We start from the raw sequence: 27541 nt of genomic DNA, 5'->3' as shown, positions 1-27541 counted from the left end.
TTTTTTCCTTGTTTTCCTCCTCTAAAAACTACGTGCGTGTTATGGTCAGATGCGTGTTATAGAGCGAAAAATACGGTAGTTTAGACTGGTTGGTCAAGACAAATAAAAAAATACAATTATTCTAATCTTAAAACAGAAGCAAATAAATGTTTCCAGTCTCCTCGTCATGGATGTGGCAGAGTAGGAGGGGAGATGAAGGAATTCACTAGCTGAAGCCTCCTGCAGGCAACATTAAGCTGTAGTTTAGCATTGTATCATCATCATCATCATCATCATAATTTATTTATGCCCCACCCATTTGGCTGGGTTTCCCCAGCCACTCTGGGCGGCTTCCAACAAAGATTAAAAACACACTAAAACATCAGTCATTAAAAACCTCCCTAAGCAGGGCTGCCTTCAGATGTCTTCTAAATGTCAGATAGTTGTTCTTCTCTTTGACATCTGATGGGAGGGCATTCCACAGGGCGGGTGCCACTACTGAGAAGGCCCTCTGCCTGGTTCACTGTACCTTGGCTTCTTGCAGTGAGGGAACCGCCAGAAGGCCCTCAGCGCTGGAACTCAGTGTCCAGGCAGAATGATGGGGGTGGAGACGCTCCTTCAGGTATACTGGTAAATGTTGTTTAAGAGTTTGAAGGTTTTCAGGCATTTTGTATTGGAGAAATACAAGGGCTCTGTAATTTATTGGGTGGCTTTCTGCCCTTTCTCACTCCTAGCCCCTGTTCCTTGACGTTGCAGCTGTTCTTGCCTACGCTTTATCATTTGCTCATCTTTCCTTGTCCAAATTCTACAATGAATTATTTAGGAACATGCCCTGTAGGAACATTTTATTGGGAATTTGCTACCAAAGAGGGTAATTTTCTTTTTAAAATTAATAGAACTTGATTTAAAGTGGTGATTGTTGATGAGTTAATTTTTTTCTTGCAGATAATTTCTTTGTGGATGATTATGCTAGATTTACATTCATGGATTCCAAGCACAAGACAGCTGCTATAGCCAACAGCATGACCTACATGACCAAGAAAGGTACAATTATGGGAGTCCTGTCTCTTTCTGCTACTTTTTTGGCCAGGGTTCCTTTTGTGTTGTGAATCATAGCAAAGCATTTTTAAAATGTTTCTAATGGTGCCATGTTACTGCTCCTTCTTTGCACTAGTTTTAATCTCACTCTGCCCTCTGATCGATCCTTAAATGTATGCCCAGTTTTATCTGATCAAGTTCTTTGGTTGTTCATAAAGGCTCCATAGATTTAGCATGTTATTATGGCTTTGCCATGTTAACATCTGAAGAACCAGGTACTGTAGAAGAAAAGAGTACAGATTGGTTCATAATGTTAAAAGGTATTTGCATGGCATTTCTTTGGCCTGTCTAGCTTCCAGGCAGCACCATATTTTCTGTTGTCTTAGTTGATTTCCTCTGCTAGGCTTGGTCTATACTTGAAGCAGGGCGAAAGGTTCTTGCTCAGCCTGATATGCTAGTTTATTACTCACAGAGTGTATTTTCTACCACCTTACAGAGCAGCCTTCTGTGCTGGCTGGGGCTAATGGAATTTATCATTTAAAACAGGCATGGCCAAACTTGGTCCTCTAGATGTTTTGGGACTACAACTCCCATCATCCCTAGCTAACAGGACCAGTGGGAACTGTAGTCCCAAAACATCTGGAGGGCCAAGTTTGGCCATGCCTGATCTAAAACATCTGAAGCGCACCAGGTTGCAAAGACTTTCAGAGTCTCCTTTTCTCTTTCATTTGCTGTGTAGACCCAACAGTAGTCAAGTGCTAGTCTTGTTTATTGGGAAATGTTAGCTTGGAACTTCACCATTTAATTTCACTTAGTTTATTAATGTATATGGATATATGAGCAATATGTTTCCTTATAGAAAATGGAAGTGTTACCATAATTGCTTTTGAAAATAGCCCAATAGCAGCCAATGGTAGTTGATTATTGCTGTGCTTAGAATAGTATTGCAGCTGTTGCTAAGACATTTTTTAAAACCCACCCACTCACCCTAAAATCACCAATTCTTCACTTCGTTACCACATTTCTTATTTATTGCTTAACAATAAAAGACTACAAGTTGACTGAATATATGCCAAAGGAGCAAATAAGCTTAGGAGAAAAATGGGATGAAATATAGTGCTATTGCAATTCTGCATATATGTGTAAGTTATTACTTTGGGCTTTTATAGCCATTATGGGCTTTTTTTGGTTTGGATTTTCATATAAAATTGTCAAATCAAGGCTTTATTCTGATTTATTATGCCTTTGCAAACCATGCACAGCTTAGGTAATGAGTCTGGGAGAGAGAGGGGAGTCACATGCTCCCATCCTTAGCCCCCTCTCTTCTGTCTCTCTGCTAAGGCCTATGGTGGCACCAACTTTAGCTACAGATAATGCGAACCAGAGATTGCTATTGACTGCGATTGAAGCCAATCTCAACAACCTGGTTAATATAAATCCTGAAAATTTTTCTCCTTGTTGTCCATAACCCTGGTGAAGTTGCAAGTAAGAGATGAAGAATTAGAGGAAGCATAAATATGTCAAATTCTGTGTTGGATTGTGTCTGTGGGCTTCAGCAATTCTTCTGAAGAAACAGACTTCTCTGCTTCATTCTAGTGATGTACCACAAATATAGAACATGTTCCCTGTTTGATTTTAAAAAGCACATGAAAACATTCTTGATCCTCTCTGGCTTTTGATGTAGGAGTATCTAATGTGTTTGTTTTGTACTGTGTGTGTGTGGTTTTATTTAGTTCTCTTCTATAAGTCACTTTGAACATAACAGCTAAGGAAGGGCACTTGAGACATTCTACAAAAGCTTAGTTTGGGGATTTTGTTTTGGTAGATTTATCAATGATTGACCAAGTCTTCTTGCCTGTCTAGGCTTTTAACACCAACAACTTAAAAAAGGGGTAAACTAAACATTTTATCCATCATTAAGGAACCCGCTCATTAAGACTCATTACTAGAGGTGCCCTTGGCCTCATCTTACAATGGTTTTTTGAATTGTTTTGGATATTGAGCTCCAACTATCTAGGTGAAAACCTTGGAATAGTCTGACCAGCAAGCTGCAATCTAGAACCTTGTCCTACTTGGCAGGTTCTAATCTCCTCCTGTGGTGAAAATGTGGTTTTGGGTCCCCTTACACAGCCACAGTTAGGCAACAGCTAAAGCCTCCCTGGAACCTTTGGAGTCTAAAGTTTAGATCCTGGCAATTATGGGCAAGTTTAATGTGTATTGTCTAGGTATGGTGATAAGAGCAGATAGTAGCTGGGCAGCTAGCTCTAGGTTCGATTAAATGAGACAACCTGATTTCAGGCCTTGGTTTGTTACAGAAAATGTTCTTGTCACACTAGTGGATCATCTTTGTTGCAAGGTAGCATGGGGTACTGTGCGCCTGTTCATTTTCCAGTACCCCTCAATGACTTAATATCAACCATGCTATCCTCCTGGTGGGATTGGAAATGCAGGACACACTACTTTTACAGTCCCACTTAGCCTGTTGGGTAGTTCTCAGAAGGCAGTGCTGGGGAGCTCTTATGGGAGTTACTCTTTGGGATGGGATATGGTTCTATTCTGTCACCCATGCTTTTTGATAACTACATAAAATCAGTGTGAGAAATGTGGTAGAGATTTTGACTTCAGTATCTTCAGTATACAGTATGCATCTTGCACAGGGGTTATAGAGCGTATACGCAAAAACGTGTATAGTCAAACCATCCCCTTGGAACTGCCCCTGCACAAACAATCTTACCTTCTAGAGCAGGGGTAGGCAACCTAAGGCCTGGGGGCCAGTTGTGGCCCAATTGCCTTCTCAATAAGCCCTGTTATTGATAATTAACACCTGCCATCATGATTCACTCCTTGTGAACATACAGCTAAAGACTAGAGCTGTCTTTGGAAACTGGGGGTATTTGGAAAATCGTGTGTCATATAGGATCTTGTCAGGTGTATCAACTAGGCTTCAGTGTGAAGAGGACAAGGCATGACAGATCCATTTCATTTGGAAGGGGTGCATGACTTCTGAAAATTAGAGAAATACTAGAGATGTTGTGGTTTCCTATTGCTGGAAATGAATTAATTCATAGTTGCCTCTGACATTAGTCACTGTTTACAAGGGTCATGCATACCCTGCTGTGGCTGTTGGGTACTTGCAAGGTCTATTCTGTAAACTAATTATATCTTTTCCCACTCTTTCCTGTTTTACTTCTGTCAGGCATGTCCTCCAAGGAAATTTATGGTAATGAGCTTGAGTGCATTTCTTTCCTTTTTTGCATTACTAATTTAAATACATTAAATCATGCTCAGAGCCCTTAATTATTGACCTTAGAATCTGTAGGGAATGAAAAATAGATGCATGTTTCAAAATATTTCCAGAAATATAATTTGAGTCCACATTGAAAAGTTTTGTTTATTTGCTAACAGGAAAACTTCAGTTGCTTAAATATTCTTTGATAAAAAGAATAAAAATCTGAAATGAATAGCTAAATAAACCCCAGATAATAAACAGAATTATGCATGTGCCTTATTTTGTGTACCTTAAAAGATAAACTTAATTTTAGCAGAGATATATACACATGCTGTTACCCTTGATAAATACTAATACTATTGGGAACTTTTTGTATCTTGCCTGAATGACTTTTCAAAACACTGCATGTGCCCAGGTTGAAATGGAAATGCACATTATGATATTATCAGCTTCAAATTTCTTTCTTGAATGTGTTGTTGTTCCTTTTACAGATGATTCTTTTGTTAGACCAGTGACATTCTGGATTGTGGGAGACTTTGACAAGCCATCTGGAAGGCAGCTTTTGTACGATGCTATCAAACACCAGGTATGTAGCGGCCTTTGTTGAAGGAGGGAAGGAAGGAAGCAGTCTTGTCAGCACACCTGGGGAACTGAGCTACACCACCTGATTGTTTTTTGTGCCTTTGAGGGACAGGTATGACTAATTGCTAGGCTCTCTGTGTTTAAAGGAAGAGGAACCAATTGTTCTTTCATACCACCATGCCTTGCTGCATCCTAAGATCTGAGAACCGGAGAGGAGCAAGCCATCATCCTTGGCTTAGCATTATGTTTCAGCCAGGGTTTCAGCTTTGTTTTCTCGTAGCAAAGAAAAATAGATAAGCTGAGAACAAACTTTGGTTTATCATGGTTTGTTTGCACAAACCCTCGTTCAACTATAGTGCTAAGCCCAGGGATGGTGGTTTGTTTCTGCCCAGCACAAGCAGGAAGCAGGCACAATCAGCTTTCCTCTACATTTAAACGCTGCCTTTGTTTGCTGGCCTTCGGTGCTTGTACAAACTGTGTTCTAATGCACATTTTGTTTTTATGCAGAAATCCAGTAACCATGTCCGGATTGGCGTGATCAGCAACCCCAGTGAAGACCCAACCAGCAACAACACAATCATTGCTAGGGCTATATGGGCAGCCTTACAGACGCAAACATCTAACAATGCCAAGAACTTCATCACAAAATTAGCCAAGGAAGAGAATGCAAAGATGCTGGAGGCTGGAGCTGATATTACGGAATTTGCTGTTGGAGTAAGTACAAACTGGCTTTTGCTGTGAGGTGGAACACTAGTAAAATGGAGCAGCAGTACCCATTTCTTTTTTTTAATTTACAGCTTTCCTGTCTTGTCTCTGAACTTACTTTTACTCAGGGTCTCTTTTCTTTCAGGGTATGGATATTGATATTTTCAAGGAAGCCTTTGACTCTCCTAAAGTGGATTTTGTTCTTTCACATACCATGTACTCCAGGGATGTTCTTAAACTGAAAAAAGGGCAGAGGGCCGTGATCAGCAATGGCAGGGTAAGCTGGATTCCCCCCCCCCCCCGCAAAGAGAGCTGTTTCACTTCCAGGAAAATGTTTTGACATGCTTAGCCCGCCTAATTCTCCACACTTGAGGGAGTTGAGAATTTTAACTTTGCATATTAGTCAATAAAAATAATGGGATCCTGTCTTTTGACCTAAGATGTGTTGGAAAATTAGTTGGAGCTGAAAATTACCAGTACATGATAGGTCTTTGTTTAGGGTGGCATTAATAGCTGGGTTCACTTTACTTTCATTGAGCTACTCCCCATATGCTGTTTTAAGTCCTGTAATGGAAGGCCCCAAAAAGGTTGAATGTTTTATTACATAGAAGTATATGATTTCATACTATGGGGAAATGAACATACTGTATTTTTCGCTCTATAAGACGCACCAGACCACAAGACGCACCTAGTTTTTGGAGGAGGAAAACAAGGAAAAAAATATTCTGAATCTCAGAAGCCAGAACAGCAAGAGGGATCGCTGTGCAATGAAAGCAGCAATCCCTCTTGCTGTTCTGGCTTCTGGGATAGCTGCACAGCCTGCATTCACTCCATAAGATGCACACACATTTCCCCTTACTTTTTAGGAGGGAAAAAGTGAGTCTTACAGAACAAAAAATACTGTAGTTTTCCATATATTTGAGTAATGTATCTTGGAGCCTAGATTTTTATTGTTTACACCTGTTTATGCTAACAAGCCCCAAACCGTGTGTGTGTGTGTGTGTGTGTGTGTGTGTGTGTGTGTGTGAGAGAGAGAGAGAGAGAGAGAGAGAGAGAGAGAAAGCCACCTTGAATAATTAACAGCAGCATTCAGCTTCTCAGAATGAAACACTTTCCCACAGCAGTCCTCTGGGAATGCATAACTAATGGATCCAAAGAGCACTTTGGTGGCTGTTCTAATGTACTGCATTTGTCTTAGCAGTAAGAATAAAAAGGCAGCAATGTCAATTATAAGCAGTCTATTTTGCTTTCCCTGGAATTCGGTTTTTCTTAACTGATTGGCAGTGAAATGGTTTTGATCATACGAAAATTTGCTTCCTTGCCATATTTATATAATACTTTTCAGTCTATCAAAGCCCCCAGGGCTTCTGACAATATCTGTACTTAAAAAAAAAACTTTTGCAAAAAAACAACAACTAGACAATAAATAAGAATGCATTATCTGGGCCCACAAACCCTTTGAAAAGGCAACATTTCCAGTAGGTTTTGAAATTCTGAAAAGACAGAAGTGTCATGCGTTCCAAGTTCTCAATAGGGTTCTGGATAGGGTTGCCGTTCCCTGGAAGGAGCAGGTTCATAACTTGGGTATATTCCTGGATCCAACATGGACACTTGAGACCCTGGTGGTCTTGAGGGCTAGGAGTGCCTACTTCCAGCTACAACCATTTGCCGGCTATGGCCACTCTTGACAGAGATGACTTGGCCATGGTACTCTATGCTCTAGTAACTTCCAGTTCGGATTGGAATGCAGTTTATGTGGGGCTACTACCCTTGAAGACTATTTGGAAATATCAACAGGTTCACAATAAAGCAACCAAATTACTGGACAAGGTTGCTTTTAGAACTCATGTAACTGCTGTTTTCAAACAGCTGCACTGGCTGCCAGTTAGTTTCTGGGCCCAATTTAAGGTGCTCATGCTAGTGTTTAAAACTTTAAATGACTTAGGCCCCAAATGTTTGAGAAACCACCTCATTTCCTGTGGACTCTCTTGGTACCTCTACCCCCTCAGACATTTGGCAGGGAGTAAGACAAAGATGGCCTGGGAGAGGGTGTTCTCTGTGACAGCCCTAAGTTGTAGAATTCCCTCCCCACAGTGGTGTGTCTTGTCACCCTTGCTGTACAGCTTTCAGCAAATGCTCATCTCTTTGGCCTTCAACACTTGAGATCTGTGTTTTCAGCATCCATTCTATCCCTGTGACTATAATTTGTTTTAAGCCTTTTTAATACTGAATTTTAAATTATTGTAACCCATCCCAGACCTGCTGGTGAAGGGTGTGTAATAAATTTAATAATAGTAGCAGTAGCAGTAGTAGTAGCAGTAGTAGAAAAGCACAAATATACTTCTCACAGGAGTGCATTACAGAGCCTTTGAGGCAGCACCAAAATGGCCCTGTCTTGTGTGAACACTTCACTTTCATGTTGACCTGATTGGGAAGGTTCATATGGTAGGAAGCAATTGACACAGTTGCTAGTGCAATGATGGACAGTGAGAACTTTCAAAGTAGTGAATATTTGACTGGTTAAATTCTGAACAGTAATATGAGTTGGATTACTGTGTGCATCACAGGGGGTGAGTAATTATGGTCCCGCCACAGTTTTCTTCACTTTCCTTGACTGTCTTACTGCTCTAATGCAACCTAATTTTCCACTTTATCTTCAGATCATTGGGCCATTGGAAGATGGTGAGCTTTTTAACCAGGATGACTTTCACTTGCTGGAGAATATTATTTTAAAGACTTCTGGGCAGAAAATAAAATCTCATGTTCAGGAGCTAGGAGTGGAGGAAGATCTGTAAGTAAAAATGAGCCAATGACAAACCGTTTGAAAATTGGGGATTCCATTTGTTCATTTGGTTTCTATAAGTAGGAACAGAGTAGATGAGGGAGATTCTTTTATTTTTGTACTAGTACAAAATACCAGTTTTTAGGATCCAGTAAGTTCTCATAATGGGCTGGATTCTATGAACCGAGGACAGACTTCCTCTTGCCTTTCTCCTCCCAAGCCGTACATGAAGACTGGGAAACTTTCAGGTGGGGTTTGCAGCATTGTAGGGTGTGTGTGGGTTGGGGGGGGGTTATATTCACAGAAATAGGCTACTCTTGTGCAAGTACAAAGGCAGGTTCGTTCTATGTGTGCATCACACTGCTGGATCCAAACTAGTTACTATTTTATCTTTTGCTAAAGCATCTAGTGTATTTTTAGCTTCCATATTAAAAATATCACTTGATTAGGCCATTTTAGCATGGAAAGCAAATATTTGAGCAGATGGAATTTTTCTCTGTAGTGCAAGTGATCTTGTAATGAAGGTGGATGCTCTTCTGTCTGCTCAGCCAAAAGGAGAGGCAAGAATTGAATACCATTTCTTTGAGGACCGATACAGGTAAATATATGGCTATAGATATTCTACTTTTATGTATGTGGGTTATGCAAATTCGCTTTCTCTATAATCTTCAAAAAGCTTCACATTAACTTGGAGTTTTTTTTTTATTTGCTAGAATTAGAGAATGCTAATACATCATTGGGGATGTAAGAGTAAATAGGAAATTGATTGCTTCTTCCTATGCATTGACAATTCTATCTCTGTTTATAGAAGGCATTGATGAATATATTATGCACTTCTTGGTGGGAGTGGGGGTAGGCTTTGCTTATATTTCTCTCATGGGCTAAAACATAACATGCATATGTCAGTTTGTATTTTTTTCTTTTTCTTTAGCGCAATTAAATTAAGACCAAAGGAAGGAGAGACGTATTTTGACATTGTGGCTGTTGTGGACCCTGCTACCAGAGATGCACAAAGACTTGCTCCACTACTAATGGTGTGAATATATTATTAGTTTGCAGTATAACCAGTAGCTGAAGAATGTTTCATGATATACCAAACATTACCTTTCCTTATCTTGATATATAAGGTTGTTTTCATCACTTTTGAACACACATTGCCTTTTGTGTAAAGCTTAATATCCGGAACTTAAGTTGTTTTACATTGGAAAGTAATTATTATCAATATGGAGAAGACTAAAACATTTAAGGTGGTTATTTAAATAAAATATAACCTGTTTAATGGGAACCTCAGCTCATCATGTAAGAAGATTTTCTGTTTCTCCCCTCTAATCTCTTCCTTTTAAAAATCAATCCTTCTAACCTTTCTCTTTCATCCCAAATTGTTTCTAAATAACCTTAGTGTAGCTGCTGCACAGAAAGTTATCTGAGCATTTCAGCTTTAGCTAGCTAGTAGAAAGAGACAAGTTTGCAGATATAGGATAGATAGGGCATTGCAAGAAATGTACACAATTAGCTGTGAATTTAACTTTCTATGTCCCTTGTTTTGTTTTAAGGTATTGAACAAACTAATAAACATGAACCTCAGAGTTTTTATGAATTGCCAGTCCAAACTCTCTGACATGCCTTTGAAAAGGTGAGGAATGGCAAAATTTATAAGATGTAATTAAGTGGGAAGCAAAACTACACTGCTTATTAAAAAATACTGCAAGTTTGCCTCTTGATGCTACTGTTAGAAAACTGTAGATTCAAACTGTGTGGGCAGGGCTGTGTGAGCTTCAAGAGAGTTGATGTGTGATTTCCATATCAGAAGGAATATTGCCTCCACGTAAATCTTGTTTTGTGGTCTTAGGCTTCATTACAGTGATAAAAGCCATCCTATGTTCTGTCAGCTTTGTAGTGGATTTGCAGAAATTGCAAAAATTAATCTGTTGTAATTTAGGTTCATGCAGTGGGGGTAGGGACTTTTCTCTTCAGGTTGCAGTTTTTTGTGCACAATGGAATGCCAATCTGGAGGGTCCACTGACCTTCAGGATGGCATTTCAGGAGACACATGAGGCTGCTGAAAGAGAGTGAAGTTTCTGACTCATTTCGGTCTTCTATTTTCTGTTGCTTTGGTGGTGTTGCTAACATAGGAATTCAATTCTCTATTTTATGCCCCAGTCATTGTTTTGTTTTTAATAGAAGCACAGAAAGGTGCAGAAAGGAATGAGTAATATGAGAGGAGCATAGTTTTTTAAAATGCTTGGCTTGAGTTTTGTTAGGAAAAGGAAAAGCTGAGGCACATCTTCAAGCACCAGAACCTAGAAGGTTGTTTGCTTGTGGGGTTCCAACAGTATGCTTTTTCAAAGCCGTGTATCTTAAATGCTAGGCATGCAGAGGCTATCAAGGTTACAGATTTGAAAGGCATAACATAAAGACAATTGACTGTGACACCTGCAGGGTTTGAGATTAAAACATTCTGATACTTGTCATTTTTAAATTTTAGTTTTTATCGCTACGTTTTGGAGCCAGAAATAACTTTCAGTGCAGAGAAACTCTTCGTTCCTGGCCCAGTAGCCAAATTCTTGGATATGCCCCAGTCCCCCTTGTTTACTTTGAATCTAAACACGCCTGAGAGCTGGATGGTGGAGTCTGTAAGGACACCATATGATCTTGACAACATTTATTTAGCGGAGGTAAGTCCAGTCAATGTGTGTGTCCCAATCTGAAGAGGAGGGTTCATTTCAGAATTTATAATACTACTACTAGTAATTATAATAAATAAAAATATTTATACCCCATGCATCTGGCTGGGTTGCAGACAAAACCATTTAACCAACTTTAGCCTTAATCACAGTTTAAAACTGCTCTGATTAACTGGCGCAGCTAAATTTGGAGAGCAAACTGCACAAACACACTCCTCCCTTTGCCAAATGTTGTTTGCTTGTTTGCTTGTTTGTTTCAGGGCAGACCACTGTGCCTTGCCTGATAGCAGCGAGAACCACAAGCAACTGAAGCCAGTTGTGCTCAGTTGAAATCAGTGCAGATCATTTTCTTGCATGAGTTTTCCCCACCATGCATATGGGAGTTCGTAGTAATAAGCCATTTTGCCTCTGTTGTATTACTTTTAAGACAGGGTTGGGGGCCCTGGGGATCTCCAGGTGCTCTTGGACTTTTATCTGCTACCAGCCAATAAAGTCCAAGTCCAATGTTTTTTGACTGCTTAAAAAAATGTGTTTTCTTTTCCCCAGGTGGAGAGTGTTGTGGCAGCCGAGTATGAGTTAGAGCACCTCCTTTTGGAAGGGCACTGCTACGATATCACGACAGGGCAGCCCCCGCGAGGGCTCCAGTTCACACTGGGAACATCAACAAACCCCGTGGTTGTCGACACCATTGTTATGGCCAATTTAGTAAGTGACTATCTTCCTTGCTGAATTAAAGTGGAAAACCTGTTGAAACAGATCCGAGTGCTCCAATTGGCCACTCAAGTGACTTATTCTTTTAATATGGGAAAGAGGCAAGCCTAAATTTTCTGGTGTTGGAAGTGCCTAATTCCTAAGGTCTAACTTGAATGCAGAGATAACAGAGCATCTTTTCTGACTGTGCGTTGGCCATCGTATTCTTCAGAGCTTGTTTGCTGTGTAACCACTGCTAATTAATTTTATTCTCTCTCATCTTGATGTGATGCTCAGTACTAAGCAAGTTATCTATCACGGGTATTTTTCTTTTCGCTTTCCCCTTCACAGGGCTACTTCCAGCTGAAAGCCAATCCTGGTTCCTGGTTTCTGAGACTTAGAAAGGGAAGGTCTGATGATATCTACAGAATTTACAGGTGAGTGGTAAAAAGCATTACTCTTGGGTTTGTTCTTTCCTGTTTAGGGAAGCTTTTAATGTTTGATGTATCACAGTATTTTAATATTCTTTTGGAAGCCGCCCAGAGTGGCTGGGGAAGCCCAGCCAGATGGGGGGGTATAAATAATAAATTATTATTATTATTATTATTATTATTATTATTATTATTATTATTATTATTATATGTTTTTAGTTAAAATCCATTTGGGCTAGTATGGTCTTTCAGCATGGCATTGGTTGTGTTGAGCAGGGTTTTTCTCTCTCTTACATGAGTTCACATCTGGGTTCTCTTCACCTCCCAAAGCTAACAAATGAGGAATTGTGTGAAATGTGTTTCATGTTTTCTGTTTATATTTCTTTCTGAAATACTTTGGAGGTGTACTGTGAAGGAAAAGCATTGTTTGATATAGGTCCATGATGAAAAGTAGGGAAGAATTAGCAGAACTAGTAACAAAGCAGCACTCCTCCTACAGTGATTATTGAGCTAATTTAATTATTCTGATCAATTTTAGCCACGATGGTACAGATTCTCCACCAGATGCCAGCGATGTTGTTGTTGTTATCAACAACTTCAAGAGCAAAATTATTAAAGTGAAGGTGAGTTTGAAAAAGACACAATAAAAGTAGTAATTACAGCAACATTTGTTTAAATGCACACACTCACCGCATATTTATTTTTTAAAAATGACAATGTATAGAGGGCTTTCTGGACAAAACAGAGAAATGCAATCCTTTAAAGTTTCGGGTAAGTTAGGAGATTTGACAACATCTGAATAATCATCCAAGCTGCATAATGCAATAACCTTTACTAGAATTTATACTTCCCAGCTTATTAGAAGAGTAAAAGGAAGCTCCATTTGGCTCCTTATTTGTCTGTTAGGTAGGAGCATCTGCCCTACAAATGCTGTCCCAACTCACAGAATGGGGTGCTGATGTGGAGAAGGGGTCATTGGAAACCAACCTTTCACACACCCCATGAACAGGAGGGGGTAGGGAAAGATGCAAACGGAAGGGTGGCCTATATGTACAGAACTATACACTGCAGGTCCTAGAATATATTTAATAACCTTTGTGTTTGAATATAGTTGCCAAACTTGCATTTCTGAGTTTACTTGTATATATCAAGGATGGGGAGACTGTGGCCCTCCAGATGATGGCTTCCAGCTCCCTTCAGCCTGAGCTGGCATGGTCAGAGATCAGGGATGAAAGGCTCTGCAGTCCTGGAGGTCACAGGTTCCCCACCCCTGACATAAACAGTGGTACCTCAGGTTACATACGCTTCAGGTTACAGACTCCGCTAACCCAGAAATAGTGCTTCAGGTTAAGAACTTTGCTTCAGGATGAGAACAGAAATCGGGCTCCGGTGGCGCGGCAGCAGCAGAAGGCCCCATTAGCTAAAGTGGTGCTTCAGGTTAAGAACAGTTTCAGGTTAAGTACGGACCTCTGGAACGAATTTAGTACTTAACCTGAGGTACCACTGTATTAAAGAGGAAGTGCGCCCACCTTTTCTTCTAGTATTTCTCACCATGTGAGGTGAATCATAGAATAGAATCATAGAATCATAGAATCATATAGAGTTGGAAGAGACCACAAGGGCCATCGAGTCCAACCCCCTGCCAAGCAGGAAACACCATCAGAGCACTCCTGACATATGGTTGTCAAGCCTCTGCTTAAAGACCTCCAAAGAAGGAGACTCCACCACACTCCTTGGCAGCAAATTCCACTGTCGAACAGCTCTTACTGTCAGGAAGTTCTTCCTAATGTGGACAGACTTCAGTCTTTTGTTGTCTGCTTTTTTTCATTTTACAAAAACTTCTGTGGTCCAGTAATGTCTTCACATTTTCATAGCAGGGGTGTGCATTCAGAATTTCTTAACAGTTAGCTAATATGTGTGAATACTGAGTATGAACATCTGTTTAAGAAAATAAGTAACACTTTGATACATAGGTCCACCTATTTCAGCATTCTTTACAGAAATACCCAGGAATCAGCAGGAATCACCTAATCCAGAAGTGATATTGTAGGAGATGCAGTTTACTCGAATTGAATGTTTCACCTTTCCTTCAAGCCAAAGAGCTAGCTGGAATTTCACTTTGAGATTTTTTTAGCCAAGCATTTCTCCCTGCCCCTCAAGGTGTCATTGTCTACAATTTAATTGGTAGTGTGGCACAATTCTAATTGGGGGGGGGGGGAGCACAAAATGTATCTAGCCAGATGGTGTTTCAAAGGAAGCTTTTAGTAAGAAGCTTAAGCTAATTCACTGTTCTTTCTTCACAGGTTCAGAAGAAATTGGATATGCTGAATGAAGATTTGCTAAGTGATGGAACAAATGACAATGAATCTGGATTTTGGGAATCTCTTAAGTGGTGAGCATGGCTGTCTTCATTCACTGCCCTTCAAGTTTGCTAACCTGAAAGATTCCTTGATCCTTTTAGCTGCTACAAAATACATATAATCCTGATGTGTCTCGTTATAATTAAATACCGTATCACTAAATTTAGAGTACTTTTTAATTTTTTGATTAAGAATGACTTGATGCCATCCTTTCATAGGGGTAGGTATTGATTTGCCACTAAATCAAATGTGAATAAATTTGAGAAGAGTTGTAATGCTGTCTGCAGAATTGTTCGTTGTTTTTTCAGCAAGTCTGATTAACGTTTGGTGGCAGGAGCTTCCATTGGAAAGTTCGATGAAATTAGTGCATTTCTTTTTGAATGGAATGTTTCGCATTGAAGAGAGGCTGGATTTTCTGTCTTTAGGTTTTGAGAACTATGATAATACGAAGCATCCCAGGCAGGCAGGCAATGCCTGCTGCAGTCCCAACAAGTGTTGGTTAGGTGGAGAATATAGAGTGGAAGTGTAAACCTGGCTGTCTTCTGTGACGTTGTAGTTTAAACGTTGCTCTTTCCCCCCTCCTTCCTTTTTAAGGGGCTTCACGGGCGGACAGAAGAAAGAAGAGGTGAAGCAGGAAAAGGATGATGTGATCAACATATTTTCTGTGGCATCAGGGCATCTATATGAGAGATTTCTCCGGTTAGTCTAGAATCAGTAGTGCATAACTCAAATTGGAAAGTGTATTACTACTACTTGTAAATCACAGTTTGGGAGACTCTGTATATAACCTTTATAGGCTACATTTCTGCATTGTAGGGGGTTGGAGTAGATGACCCTTCGGGTCTCTTCCAACTCTATGGTTCTGTGTACCATATATGTAAAAACCTTGTGGTTTTTTTTCCTATATGAATATAGCCATAATGCAGCATCAAAAAAAACACCATAACTTGTCTTATGGTATGTATTATTAAGATACAAGTTTTCAATTAGTCAAAGTATGCTGATATAGCAAGGGTCATAGAATATTGAGCTTCTCATGGTGCCATCAGTAATTTCATGAATACAAATTGCCTGAAGGAGCGAGATGTGAGAGCAAGACACTGTATGCTGCTAATTTGGGTTAGTTCTAGATTTATTTATTTTTTTAAATCACCTTTGCCTATCTATTGCCTTAACAGGATAATGATGCTATCTGTGCTGAAACACACACAAACTCCAGTGAAGTTCTGGTTCCTGAAGAACTATTTGTCACCTACGTTTAAGGTTTGTTGTAGGAACTTGCTTTATATTTTATTTGTTGGAAGCCTGAAACTTCCCAGCCCCTCTCCCTCTGCTATGTCTGTTTCTGTGTATCTTCAGCTACTTGCACGTGCACCTTTATCATTGAGAGATTAGTAGTAGTAGTAGTAGTAGTAGTAATTTTATTTATTAAATTTCTTAAGTTATTTTCTCAAAAATAAGACCCGAGCCAACTCAGAAAACATTTAAAATATACAAGAGACAATAGATGCTTGCTGTCGTGTTTATATCCTGCTCTTCCTCCCAAAGCAGCCCAGAGTGGCATCATCTAATAATAACTATGACTACTAAATATCTGGTTCCTTTAAGGTTTTTATTGTGTTTTGTTTTTGTGTTGCTATCAGCATAAAGTATTTTAAATGTCATTTTGTATAAGAAACTGTTGGTACCACAAAGCATTATTTTGTTCCAGGAATTCATTCCATATATGGCTGAAAAATACAATTTCCAGTATGAACTAGTCCAGTATAAATGGCCGCGGTGGCTTCACCAGCAAACAGAGAAGCAGCGCATCATCTGGGGTTACAAAATTCTTTTTCTGGATGTGCTGTTCCCCCTTGCTGTTGATAAATTCCTGTTTGTAGATGCTGACCAGGTAAGTGGTCTTCAAGCTTCAGAAATTACCAGGTCAGTGCCATACATCTTTGCTGGCATGTGCAAGAGGGTACGCTCAGAAAAGTGCAGTAAAATGGAGAAATTAGCAGCCAGGGAATAAACGCTCTGGGAGGCAAAACACAGCAAGTCTTGTGCCTTCAGCAGATGTTAGGCCTATCCCATATCTCTACCAACACCTGCTTGTTGCTGATTGCTCTTTCTCTCCACCCAGAGCCCATGTTAGGATGGTGGAAGGAAGCTGTACAGTCCCCAGGAGGAGGGAGGGAAGAGTTCATTGCCATCTTGGGTCATGTTCAGTCAGAGGAACAGAGGGCAGATCCTGATTTGGTAAAGCGGGTCTGGAGTTGTTCCCATCTATGACAATGGCCTTGGTAGTAGAGATGAGAGTGAAGTTGAGAAGCCAGGACTGTCATGTGTATCTCACCTGTCAATCTTGATGGGCCTTTAGTTAATAACTCTCATAACTTTTGGAGGTTGTAGTCCCACATTCTCAACAGAACTGAAATTGAAAGTGGGGTATGAACGACTTTTCTTTAGATTGTGCGTACAGACCTCAAGGAGCTAAGAGATTTCAACTTGGACGGGGCCCCTTACGGTTACACACCATTCTGTGAAAGTCGCAGAGAGATGGACGGATACAGATTCTGGAAGTCAGGATACTGGGCAAGTCACTTGGCAGGAAGAAAATACCACATCAGGTGATAGACGTTTGTTGTTCCTGATACTGTGCTGCTGTTTGCTTCTGCTTTTTTATAGTACTACTTGAAAGTGCTGCATCATCCAATTGCTGCTGTCTAGTGATGATGAAATTGTGTTGAAAACATGTGTTTTTGTGTAGGATTTGTGCCTCTTGTATTGCAAGTTGCATCACAAAATGAAGAGTGTCCATTGGATATTTTAGACAATAGTAGTCTCTTTCCTTTTATAGACACAAAATCTTCATTGTTATAGGTTAATTTATCATAAGACATATGGGTTTACCTTTGACAGGAACAAATGCAAATAGATTAATGTGATGCATTCTGTTTTTTAGAACATTCATCCAATTTGCCTGCTTGTGATATATTTATTTTGAGAATCTTATCTCTGCATTTTGCATTTTACGTCTGAAGGTAGCAATCAGTGAAACAGTTGCTCTCTTTGTTCTTAGTGCTCTCTATGTTGTGGATTTGAAGAAGTTCCGGAAGATAGCTGCTGGGGATCGGCTTAGAGGACAATATCAAGGCCTGAGCCAAGATCCCAACAGTCTCTCCAACCTTGATCAGGTACTTGTTATGCTTTCATTACAGTTTTGTGTTTTTTAAAATAATTTTAAACAACTTAATTTTTAAGGCATCTGCAGAGTTCTATCTTTTGGAAAGCTGCAGGGTCAGCACATAATTAAGATGGGTGCTTGATGGTGGGGGGACATATATTGAGGTTGGTATGGAGGCAAAAGAGGACACATAAAGCACTAGTGGCAGGTGAATGGCCAAGTGGAACTGAATAACCATAGATTGAAGGGACCTTCTGTGGCATGTGGGCTCTAGGACTGGTGTGAGAACCAGTTGTATCAGTTGTGGGACAGGAGGAAATATGGTCACTTAGATGGCACTGTGTTATGTATGAACAAGTAAAAAATGTGATCCAGCGAGAGCTCTTTGCTTTTAAAAGCCAATAATTTATGGTTGATAGTTGCCAGGCTTGAAAAAGAAACACAGCTAGATACTGTGGGCTTACAAATTCTCATTCTGTCCAATGTCTTCATGTTGTTATAACTGTAATTCATCATTCTTGTCTCTTCTTCATGAATCTTTTATGGTGTGAAAACCACATGGGGTGATCTCAGCTAGATTTGTGTTCCGGCGTATAATTTTTTTGGTCATGTTTCTGCTGTTAAAGTTTGGAGGGCTGTTTGTTTGTGTTCATGCTTGCTTTTCCAGGATTTCTTGTGCCTGCACTATTCTTAGTTTTCATATGATTACTGTGTTAAAAGAACTGCATTTTTGTTTTCCTTCCAACAGGACTTGCCAAACAACATGATCCATCAGGTGCCCATTAAATCACTCCCGCAAGAGTGGCTTTGGTGTGAAACGTGGTGTGATGATGCTTCAAAGAAAAGAGCAAAAACCATTGATCTGGTAAGCCTCCTTTGTACACAACAAAGCAGGAAGGGGCACGTGCCACATTTCAGTAAGATTTCAACGTGTTTAAATTCTATAATTTTATCACAGCAGTAAGGATACTTTCTCTAGCTTTCCTGCTTTCATACTTTTTCAAAGAAGAACTTTGTCAGTTAAATAAGGGGGGCGTTGTGTTCTGATTTTGCATTCCCAGGAGGTAATTTAATCTCCAAACACTGGCCTGGGAACCAAAAGCATCAATTGTGACCTCTTAGTAAAGTTGTTGCCTTCTGGCAGTGAGTGCTTCACAACTGTGGACCATATGCAACCTGGCATAGCAATGCATATGTATGAAACTATGTTCAGGGATCTCAGACCCATCCCTAAATTTTGTGGAATTCTACAGTGTTTAAATTGGAAAAACTGCAACCGTTGCTAGTGGCCTGGTTCACATATCACATTAAACCATATTTAAATACAAGCTATGGTTTAATTTAGTAACAAAGGTTTGTTTGGAGAGAAACAAACCACAAGCTCAGAGACGGTGGAAGAGGAGTGGAAAAAATTTAAAAGCTACCTTAAGGACTACTATAAACTTAATGAATGCTAAAATGTTGTGGTTCCCAGAAGCAAAAGGGTACAGGGATATAAGGTTAGACTATAAAAGAGGACTAAGATGATAGAGATTGGAAAGTAACAATTGGGAGTTGCTAGTTGAATTATGGACATTGGGATGCAGAGAGGGGGGGTATGGGGAAGTCCAAGAAAAGAGGTTTATGAAAATATGTTTGAAATTATACGTGTATGTTTGTCTCTTTTAATGTTTGTTTGTTTTTCTTAAAAATGCTGTAAAACCAATAAAAATTTTATATATAAAAAAAAGAAACAAACCACAAGCTCAAGCCCAGACTCTGACTTGCTTCCCAGCACGCCAGGTATTCCTGTTAAACCATAGTTTGCTTTAACTATGGTTTTAACGTGGCATGTGAATCAGACCAATAACAGTGAAATTAAAATAGAATGAGCAGCATAGTTTCGCTGTCCAATCATATTCAGGGCTTGAGCTACACAGGCACTGTTCACTAAGTTTTCCCTGTATGTATGAAAGGCCACAGATTGATTGGCAATGATTTATGTGTTGTGTTGTGTTGCAGTGCAATAACCCAATGACCAAAGAGCCAAAGCTGCAGGCGGCGATGAGAATCGTCCCTGAGTGGCAGGACTACGATCAAGAAATTAAGCAGCTTTTTAGGCGTTTCCACGAAGAAAAAGAATCGGGAGTGCTTTTTGAGACAAATGAAACTAAACCACAAAGTCGAGAAGGTAATCGGTTTCCCTCACTGCTTTTAAGATGCAGCTGTTACCTGTACACTGAGGTCAGGTGTGCCTGCTGATGGAGTTGTCTGCCCGTTTCCTAAGACACAAAAGCTCAAATTGGACCATTTTAAGGCATAAATGCAGAAAATATACTATAGTGAGCCATTTAAACTTCAACCTGTGATAACTGACTATGCAGGTTTTATTGTGCCAAAGGTGAGGCGTCTGCACTAGAAGAAATGGTAGTCAGTCCCTCAGTCATTTTGACCTTTGGAAAATCAGTATATTAAATGCTTTTTTAAAAAGTGGTTCTAAAGTCATGGTTATGTAACTTTCATACATATTCCCCCCTCCACTTCTCTTCCACAGAAATGGCAGCGCATATGGAATTATGATCTATGGTGACCCACCATGTGAGACTATTTCATAGACAAATTTTCTATCAAATGCTAGTTTTTTCTAGTATGTTTGCAAGACTGCTAAGAAAAACTGAAGGGGAGGGTGACAAGCTGTATTACACATGATTCGAATTTGATTTTGGCTGATGGAATAGAATCTGGATGATTGGGATTAGCGGAACTATCTTTCTTTATGCCTGCAAGAGATGGAGGAGCCCACAGAGGAATATAGAATTTTGGAAATGATTGATGTATGCTGAGAAGCAGCAAGTCTCTTCATCTATTTTTTGGCTACTGCACCACTGGACGTCAAGATTCTGGGTCACCTCTGCCTTTCTCAGGAGCCCAGAGGAAAGGTACTACTCTGAGAGGGTAAAACCTTGGGAATACACAGGCACTGCCTTCCTTTGTGGATTGAGGTAGGGTCAACTCTTTCAGGTTTGAACAGGGCTTGTTATCATGCCTTGAATTGAATTACACAGGTATAGATGTCAAATGGATTCAGGTTTTTTAAAAAAAGAAAATTATACCTTCAGTTCTGGAAGAACTACAGTTCCTTCTATTTAAAATGCATTGTGAATAACTCATTCATTGTAAGGCAAAACTTCAAAGCAACCCACCCAACTTCAAGAAATATACATTACAAATGAATGCATATTTTAATGAAGCAAACTGTGTGTGGCATCTAATACTTTTTTCATTGCAGACCTAAGAGAGTTGTTATTGAAGACTGCAAAATTAGTAGGGCATTAAGACTTCTGTGAATTTGTGGCTCTCATGAATGTACTTTTGTTTATGCAAAACTGTGGAAGCTTTTTGATTTTGTAAGTTTCATAAGTTTATTTTCCCTCAAACACAAGAGTGATTTCAGGTCAATAAAGCCTTAGAGTTCCTAAATCTTACGCTCTAATCCTCCTCTCGTGGGCTCCATGCCCTTCCTAATTGCTTCATTTCAGTTTTTCCTTAAATGCTTCTTACTATAAAATGTCAGTCTTCTCTTGCTTTCACACTTTCCAAATTCTGTTCTGGCCAGGTTTCCAGCTGCGGAAAACATTTCCCTCTAGAAAACTGACCTTTGAAGGAGATAACCAACCTTGTACTTTACTCCGTTTTCTATCTCCAATAACTCTCCCTCCACCGCAACAACCTCCATTTCGTATGAAGTAGGCAAGTCTGGCACAAAAGCACCATGTTTGAGACGTACTAAACAGCCGCTTGTGATTGTAACATCTTGTCAAATCACCACAGAAAGTATCAAACAGGTCATTCTTTTAACTTCGCTAAGGCCAGAAGCTCCTCTTCCCTGACTGGCCCTGTCTCATAGCAAGGAAGCAGGGTGTTTTTCAGAGTTCTTTCATCTTCTGTCTTCGGATTTCACTTTTTTCCACTTTTTCCCTGAGTACTTGCTATTGTTCCCCCCACTATTTCAGTGCGACCAGATGATTGGGGAAGGGAAATTATAAAGGGGGTTCTTTTTAAAATAAATTTAAGCTGACTAGAGAGCAGCTTCTTCCTTCATCTTCCCCTCTGTCCTGACATCTGGTTCTGCCTTCCCCCTCAGCTGGGGAAGAGAAAATTGGACTGAACACACCAGCTGCTTCCCACCTAGATGGGCAGCAGACAAAAAACATCATGTTGACACTTAACATCCAGTGGCTTCCACATGAGTTCCCTTAGCTTATCTGGGTCCAGATCAGAGCAATCCAGATCCAGGCACAGTGTAGGAAGCACAACATCCTGAAAGTCCACAGGTAGACCTGGTCTCACATCCTTACCCCTGCTGAGGATTCCATGCCTAACAAATAAATTGCTCAGCAATAGCAAGGATCCCGTAGATTGAGGCGGATCATATAGCCCTTTCCCTGTTTGATATGAGCTGGAAAAGAAGAACACTCAGGGGAGATTAAAGGGCATGATGGGCTTTTTCTTTGGCCAGAGTTGTCTGTATCAATAAGTTTTCTGGAGATAAATGGGGCAAGGAGGGAGATGCCTCCAAAAGGGAACAGGGGCCGTCTCTCCTTCCCTACCTCCCAGGAGCTGCTGAAGACATCTAACCTGCAAAAGGTGAGGGCTGGCCAGAAATACCCAAGGCCAAATAGGGTAGACGGCCCTCTGGATGCCCAGAATTCATGCTTTTGTTTTAACCCATCTTTTTTTTTAATCCAGAGTCCAAAGGACAATCTTTACACAAGTGGGGATATACAGGAGCAGAAATATCCCTAGGGTAAGGCTCCCAAAGTGGTGGGCCACAGCCTTGAGGAACATGGACCCTCTCCAATATCTTCTACCCAAATGTCATGCTGCATGGCTCTTTTCTGGGCTGTTTCCAAAAGATTGACCAGTGAGCAGGGCTTCTTTGAGAGAACAGACTGTAATGAGCCTTCACTGACGGGGTGAAAAAATTCTTTGTCCATTGATAATGGAAAAAGAAGTTCTTTAGGTTCTCCACATTGGGTTGAGGGTGGAGGACTTAAGCAGTAAATATAGAGTGCTTCTCACATAGCCTGTAATGTAGGATGGACCTAAGATCTCGCCTTCAGCATAGAGCAGCTTATCTCAGTTTCGTGAAGGTCAAAATAGTTTCACCATCACACCAGACACTCTCTACACAATATGGATACTATGTCACCTTGCTGCCAAATGCCTTTCTGATTGATACCAGACCATGCACATCACAAAGAGTGTGGAGTGTAAGTGGCTCAGGCTTAGGTGTATCCAACTTTCAGTGAAGGTAATTCAGCTGGTACACAAATGACTAGATGTAGTGCTAAATTTATGGAAACACCAGGAGGGCTGATTGTAAAGGAACACATTTACCTTCTGAAATATGGTATACATGATCCAGTGTGAAGATTTGCAGATGCTCTAGTCAGGGTGATATGCCAAACCCTCTAGTTGTGAGCAATTATTTAATTATAGAAGAAATGTGTAATTTTCTAGCTATTGAATGAGCTAGGGGTGACATGATTTCAACAAGAACAGAATTGAACTGCATTTTCTTGACATATGCGCCACCAATAGAGCATAAAGTATAGCACTTACTGTGCTATTTTAAAGAAAGGCACTTGGAAAGCTATTTATTAAACTTGCTGCAGCTATTGAGACAGCTTTATATGCTTGCTTAGCTTCATAAAGAGGATTTTTTAAAGTTCAGTGTGAAATGTTTTCCAGTTGTGTATGAAGGTTGTGTTAGCATTCCAGAAAATTGAAGTAGAAAAATAAGGAAACGGAAACCAACATTTTTCTAAACTGCCGTTTCTTTAGGATTGGCAGTTTGATTCTCTCCCCCACCCCCTTATTTAACATTCATTTGCCTCCAGTTTGGTTGGTGAACAATGCTCTGTCTTTAAACTTGTGGGTTCTGAAGCTCCTTAAGAGATGATAACTCCTCTGTGAGGTTTCACAACTTGAACAAAGGAAAAAGAGAAAGAGAGGCTGTTGATGCATTTGCCTCTTCCATGTTCTCTCTGCTTCCTCTGCAGCACATGGGATCTGTGGCAACGGAAAGGTAGCAGACATTCATATTTGCTCAGAGTCACAGCCACCTCAATGTCCCATTATAAGACTGCAGTTCAACAGAAAGTGTCTCTGTTCACCATCCGTGCATTATGATGCTATATGAAGAGGGCTCTTCCCCAAATGAGGGAACTTCCTTCACCTGGAGACTTAGTAGAACACAAAGTTCCAGCCTCTCCCAGTCAGTGCAGAACACAAATATTCAGGCTGACTTATAGATAAAATCTGTTTTATTTTGACATAATTACACACATTACAGATTTAGATTTAGTTAAGCACTGAGGTTTAAAGTGTTGCCTGAAAAATAACCATATCAGATTTCCTATGAATTAAATGCTTACCTTATCTGTATTTGTTGGCTCCTTATCTAGGTTACTGCATCCTGACAACTGGCTGAAGGGGGAACCTAGGTCCTTAACTAGTAAGGGATTCCAGGGATATCTGGTGTGCAGGGTGGTAGTGAGGCAAGCTGATAAAGGATCCACATAACGTCATTGCTTTTCATGCTCAATTTCTCTCCCTTAAGTATGGAGGGGAAGCTTAGAAACCTGTAGTAGTTATGCCCATCAAGAGGCCCATCAGATAAAGTGGGTTGGCTCAGGTATTGGAGGGGTGAAAGGGGTAACAAAGCTAAGGGACCTAGACGGCCGTATTAAGCAATTTGGTTTACAGTAGATACACAGCTTATGGTGGTTATGTCCCTGCACAAAACATTCTCTCCTAAAAGGATGGCACTGCTGGGTTACTTGGGTTATAAGTACATTACTATTTATATTGGCTCATTTATAGGCTTCCCTATCTGTTAGACCTGGAAAAACGGCACTAGTAATAATTAAATCACACTGGTTGAAGAATAATGCTGGCTTACAAAAGCACTATAGAACCTTCATTGTACAGAATACTGTAAGTACAAATAGACAGGTCCCTATTTGTACATTTAATGTCCTTGAGACTTAAATATCAAGCTGGCTTTGCAAACTCTGTTTTGAAGATTGCCTGCGTTGTAGTAATTTCTGCTCTTCTCTTTCCCCTGCCCACCCCAAAGAAATTTCAGCAGTTCCTTTTCTCTCTCCCCCACCCTTCCTTTTTAAAGCATGAAAGTCAGAGATGGAAGTAATTGTTAGCTAGCTGTTGGGCTTAAAATGGGAATGAGCAAAGGTGGTTTTTTTGCAGCATTTATGTACCTTTTTCTCTTTCAGCTGTGTCCCCATTCAATAATGTGCTGAGTGAAGCTCCTCCTATCTGTTGATGTACAAAATGTTCAGTACCTTCAGAATGTTACCAGGTTATAATTTATCCTCCCAGGTCTGCTAAACACAATAAAGCCATTTTCATTGTGCCTCTTTAACAAATCTTGTTCTGATTTATTGGGTTCTGATAATGTACTAAGTTTGGGGTCTGCAGAATTTACAGAATCTAACTGTATCTGAGAAAGGCTTGCAGTGTGTCAGGGTTTTCTGTTAGCCACTGAAAAGTGGTATGAGGTATTCCAGTAGTTAAAATGTTGCCCTTCCCACTGTATCAAAGGAACTTGGCCATTCAGGTGAGACGTTTTATTTGTTTTTTGTCCTTGCTGTGTCATGGGCTCATGGTGAATGCATAACTCAGACTACTACAGTGGTGCCTCGCAAGACGAAATTAATCTGTTCCGCGAGTCTCTTCGTCTTGCGGTTTTTTCGTCTTGCGAAGCACGGCTATTAGCGGCTTAGCGGCTATTAACGGCTTAGCGGCTTTAAGAAAAAGGAAACAAACTCGCAAGAACTCGCAAGACGTTTCGTCTTGCGAAGCAAGCCCATAGGGAAATTCGTCTTTTGGAACGACTCAAAAAACGGAAAACTCTTTCGTCTTCTGCGTTTTTCGTCTTGCGAGGTACCACTGTATTTAAATGAATAAATGACTTGACAGAACACAGGTTTCAAAAGATGGAATATAACCATAAAAGAGCAGAGAGAAATATTTTAGAATTCACACTTGTACCCAGTTCTTGCAGGGAACTCAAAAGTATCATTGAGTTTCCCATTCAGCAATTATAATAAAATATTCAATGTATTGGGTTATCTGTTCTTCATTACATTGCCCAATATTGCATGCTCTATTAATGCTTTGTAGCCAGGATCTAGTTCTCATGTTAATAAGCATGTGTACATTTGCAAATTGCATCCATGTTATACAAATGCCACTCCTACTGCTACCTTTTCAGAGAGAGTATGTGTAAGCAGAAAATGCCAGCTCCCAGCCCTAGATACCCAACCAAACAAAGGTAACTATATGCAGTGTATTCTGTCATATGAAGAGTTTACACAATGAAATGCTCATGTCCAAGATAGGCTTTAACTAAATGTTTCACTTTTATTACCCAGTTGGGATAGATTACCCAGTTGCTAGTATATTAACTAAAACATCGTTAACTGTAAGCTGAAACCATAAACTATTAAAAATAAACTGGTAAGTCTTTTCTCCTGCTCTACTTATTCAAGAGCTGGAAGCACTGCTGATGATTCATTTGGAGTTTTAAATACTGCAAAGCAGGAAATAAATGTTTCTATTGCTGTTTTCCAGACACCAGTATTTAAGCAGTGGCATCTTAACAATAGCTAGCCTGTGAATCTTCCAGTTTTCTGCATATAGATCCAAAGAAACTGGGGCATATATGGCCAATTTTGGGGGAATTTCTGTCTTTTAGTAGGTCCATTATCATCAAGTATTTAGGTCCATTTTCCAAGTTGCAGAGCTAGACCCATCATGTACAGGTTATGTAACTTATATGTTCTCCATCTGGTTTGTGCCAGCTTGCTGGTCTTTCCTGACTTGCTGATAACCACACCCGATTCCCAGCTGCATGCCAGAGGCTTATGGAGCAATCTGTTCAATTATTTCCAGTGAGACAATCAAAGCAAAACTGTTTTGGGGCTTAGCACTGAGCAGGACTGAAACATCTTTGGGCAGGCATTTTGCTCTACACACCAGGGGCCGCTGTGGGCATAGAAGAGCAGGGAGAAGGACACAGACTAGCAACACCTCAGTGAATTTCTGCTCATCGGAATACAGTATTGTCCATGGTGACTGTAGGTGGAGCACTTGCACTGTTGAACTGGGAATTCCCAGTAGTGTTTTGAAATTGGGAGACACATTTGTTCCATGTGGTTTGAAATGACATTTCAGTTAGGAGAATTAACAGAGAAGAAAGGCAAATTGCGCTTAGTGATCTCTATTAAAATTAGGCCTCGGTACAGGAAATGCACAGTTCTTGCGTTTCTGCATGTACCCCTAGAATGGTCTATGAAGGTTTGCTGCATATTGGTCTTTAAATCAAGAGCAGCTTCTACTATGCGTTACAGCTTTTTTGCTACGCAGCTGAGGTGAGAGAGTGCAAGCACAAATACCAAATTCATAAAAATGAGGATCTGCAGCATAACCACTGCCTCATAAGCAGCTTTGGGTTACATTCCTGATCTTGAACACCCAGAGTTAATACAAAGTTTTGAATTAGTTGAGGGCAAACAAGCGGAAGCTTACTCCATATAAGACAAAGATTCTGGTGATCTGGGAGTAAGTAAATGGCTTGTTTTGGAGGAGTTTGTGCTCCCCCTTAAAAACCAGGTAGGATTCAGCCTTTTCATAAATAGCTGTGTAATCTAGCTATCCCATCCTTTCTTCAAGAAGCTCAGGTTCTCATCGCCTGCCTACAATGAACCACCCTGAGATCTACAGATGAAGGGCGGTATATAAATTTAATATATAAAAAATAAAATAAGTAAATGCCAATGAATGTGTTCCTCTGATGAGCAGCAACCATCTAGGGGAGTATAATTCA

At 40.2% G+C, this 27541-nt stretch overlaps 1 protein-coding gene across 2 annotated transcripts in view; it reads left to right on the top strand.

Annotated features, from left to right (window-relative positions):
• Window positions 1-21108, top strand: part of UGGT1 (UDP-glucose glycoprotein glucosyltransferase 1) — a 41474-nt gene extending 20366 nt beyond the window's left edge. The window contains exons 20-41 of one of the 2 annotated variants that reach the window (XM_083505560.1): window positions 925-1023; window positions 4214-4237; window positions 4738-4832; window positions 5336-5542; window positions 5679-5810; window positions 8194-8324; window positions 8818-8913; window positions 9247-9349; window positions 9869-9948; window positions 10801-10990; window positions 11546-11704; window positions 12041-12126; window positions 12659-12743; window positions 14424-14512; window positions 15075-15179; window positions 15659-15743; window positions 16192-16374; window positions 16932-17092; window positions 17545-17659; window positions 18398-18514; window positions 19651-19819; window positions 20183-21108. In XM_083505560.1, the coding sequence (XP_083361686.1) occupies window positions 925-1023; window positions 4214-4237; window positions 4738-4832; window positions 5336-5542; window positions 5679-5810; window positions 8194-8324; window positions 8818-8913; window positions 9247-9349; window positions 9869-9948; window positions 10801-10990; window positions 11546-11704; window positions 12041-12126; window positions 12659-12743; window positions 14424-14512; window positions 15075-15179; window positions 15659-15743; window positions 16192-16374; window positions 16932-17092; window positions 17545-17659; window positions 18398-18514; window positions 19651-19819; window positions 20183-20208 (2537 nt within the window). In that variant the 3' untranslated portion in view covers window positions 20209-21108. The remainder of the gene's footprint in view (window positions 1-924; window positions 1024-4213; window positions 4238-4737; window positions 4833-5335; window positions 5543-5678; window positions 5811-8193; window positions 8325-8817; window positions 8914-9246; window positions 9350-9868; window positions 9949-10800; window positions 10991-11545; window positions 11705-12040; window positions 12127-12658; window positions 12744-14423; window positions 14513-15074; window positions 15180-15658; window positions 15744-16191; window positions 16375-16931; window positions 17093-17544; window positions 17660-18397; window positions 18515-19650; window positions 19820-20182) is intronic. The other variant, XM_083505559.1, reaches the window with a different exon arrangement.
• The last annotated feature ends 6433 nt before the right edge of the window (window positions 21109-27541 follow it).

The sequence above is a fragment of the Podarcis liolepis genome (genome assembly GCF_965112155.1).
Source record: "Podarcis liolepis genome assembly, chromosome: 5".
Taxonomy (NCBI): domain Eukaryota; kingdom Metazoa; phylum Chordata; class Lepidosauria; order Squamata; family Lacertidae; genus Podarcis; species Podarcis liolepis.
The sequence above is the reverse complement of the archived record's forward strand: the minus strand, read 5'-3'. Positions and strand labels throughout refer to the sequence as shown.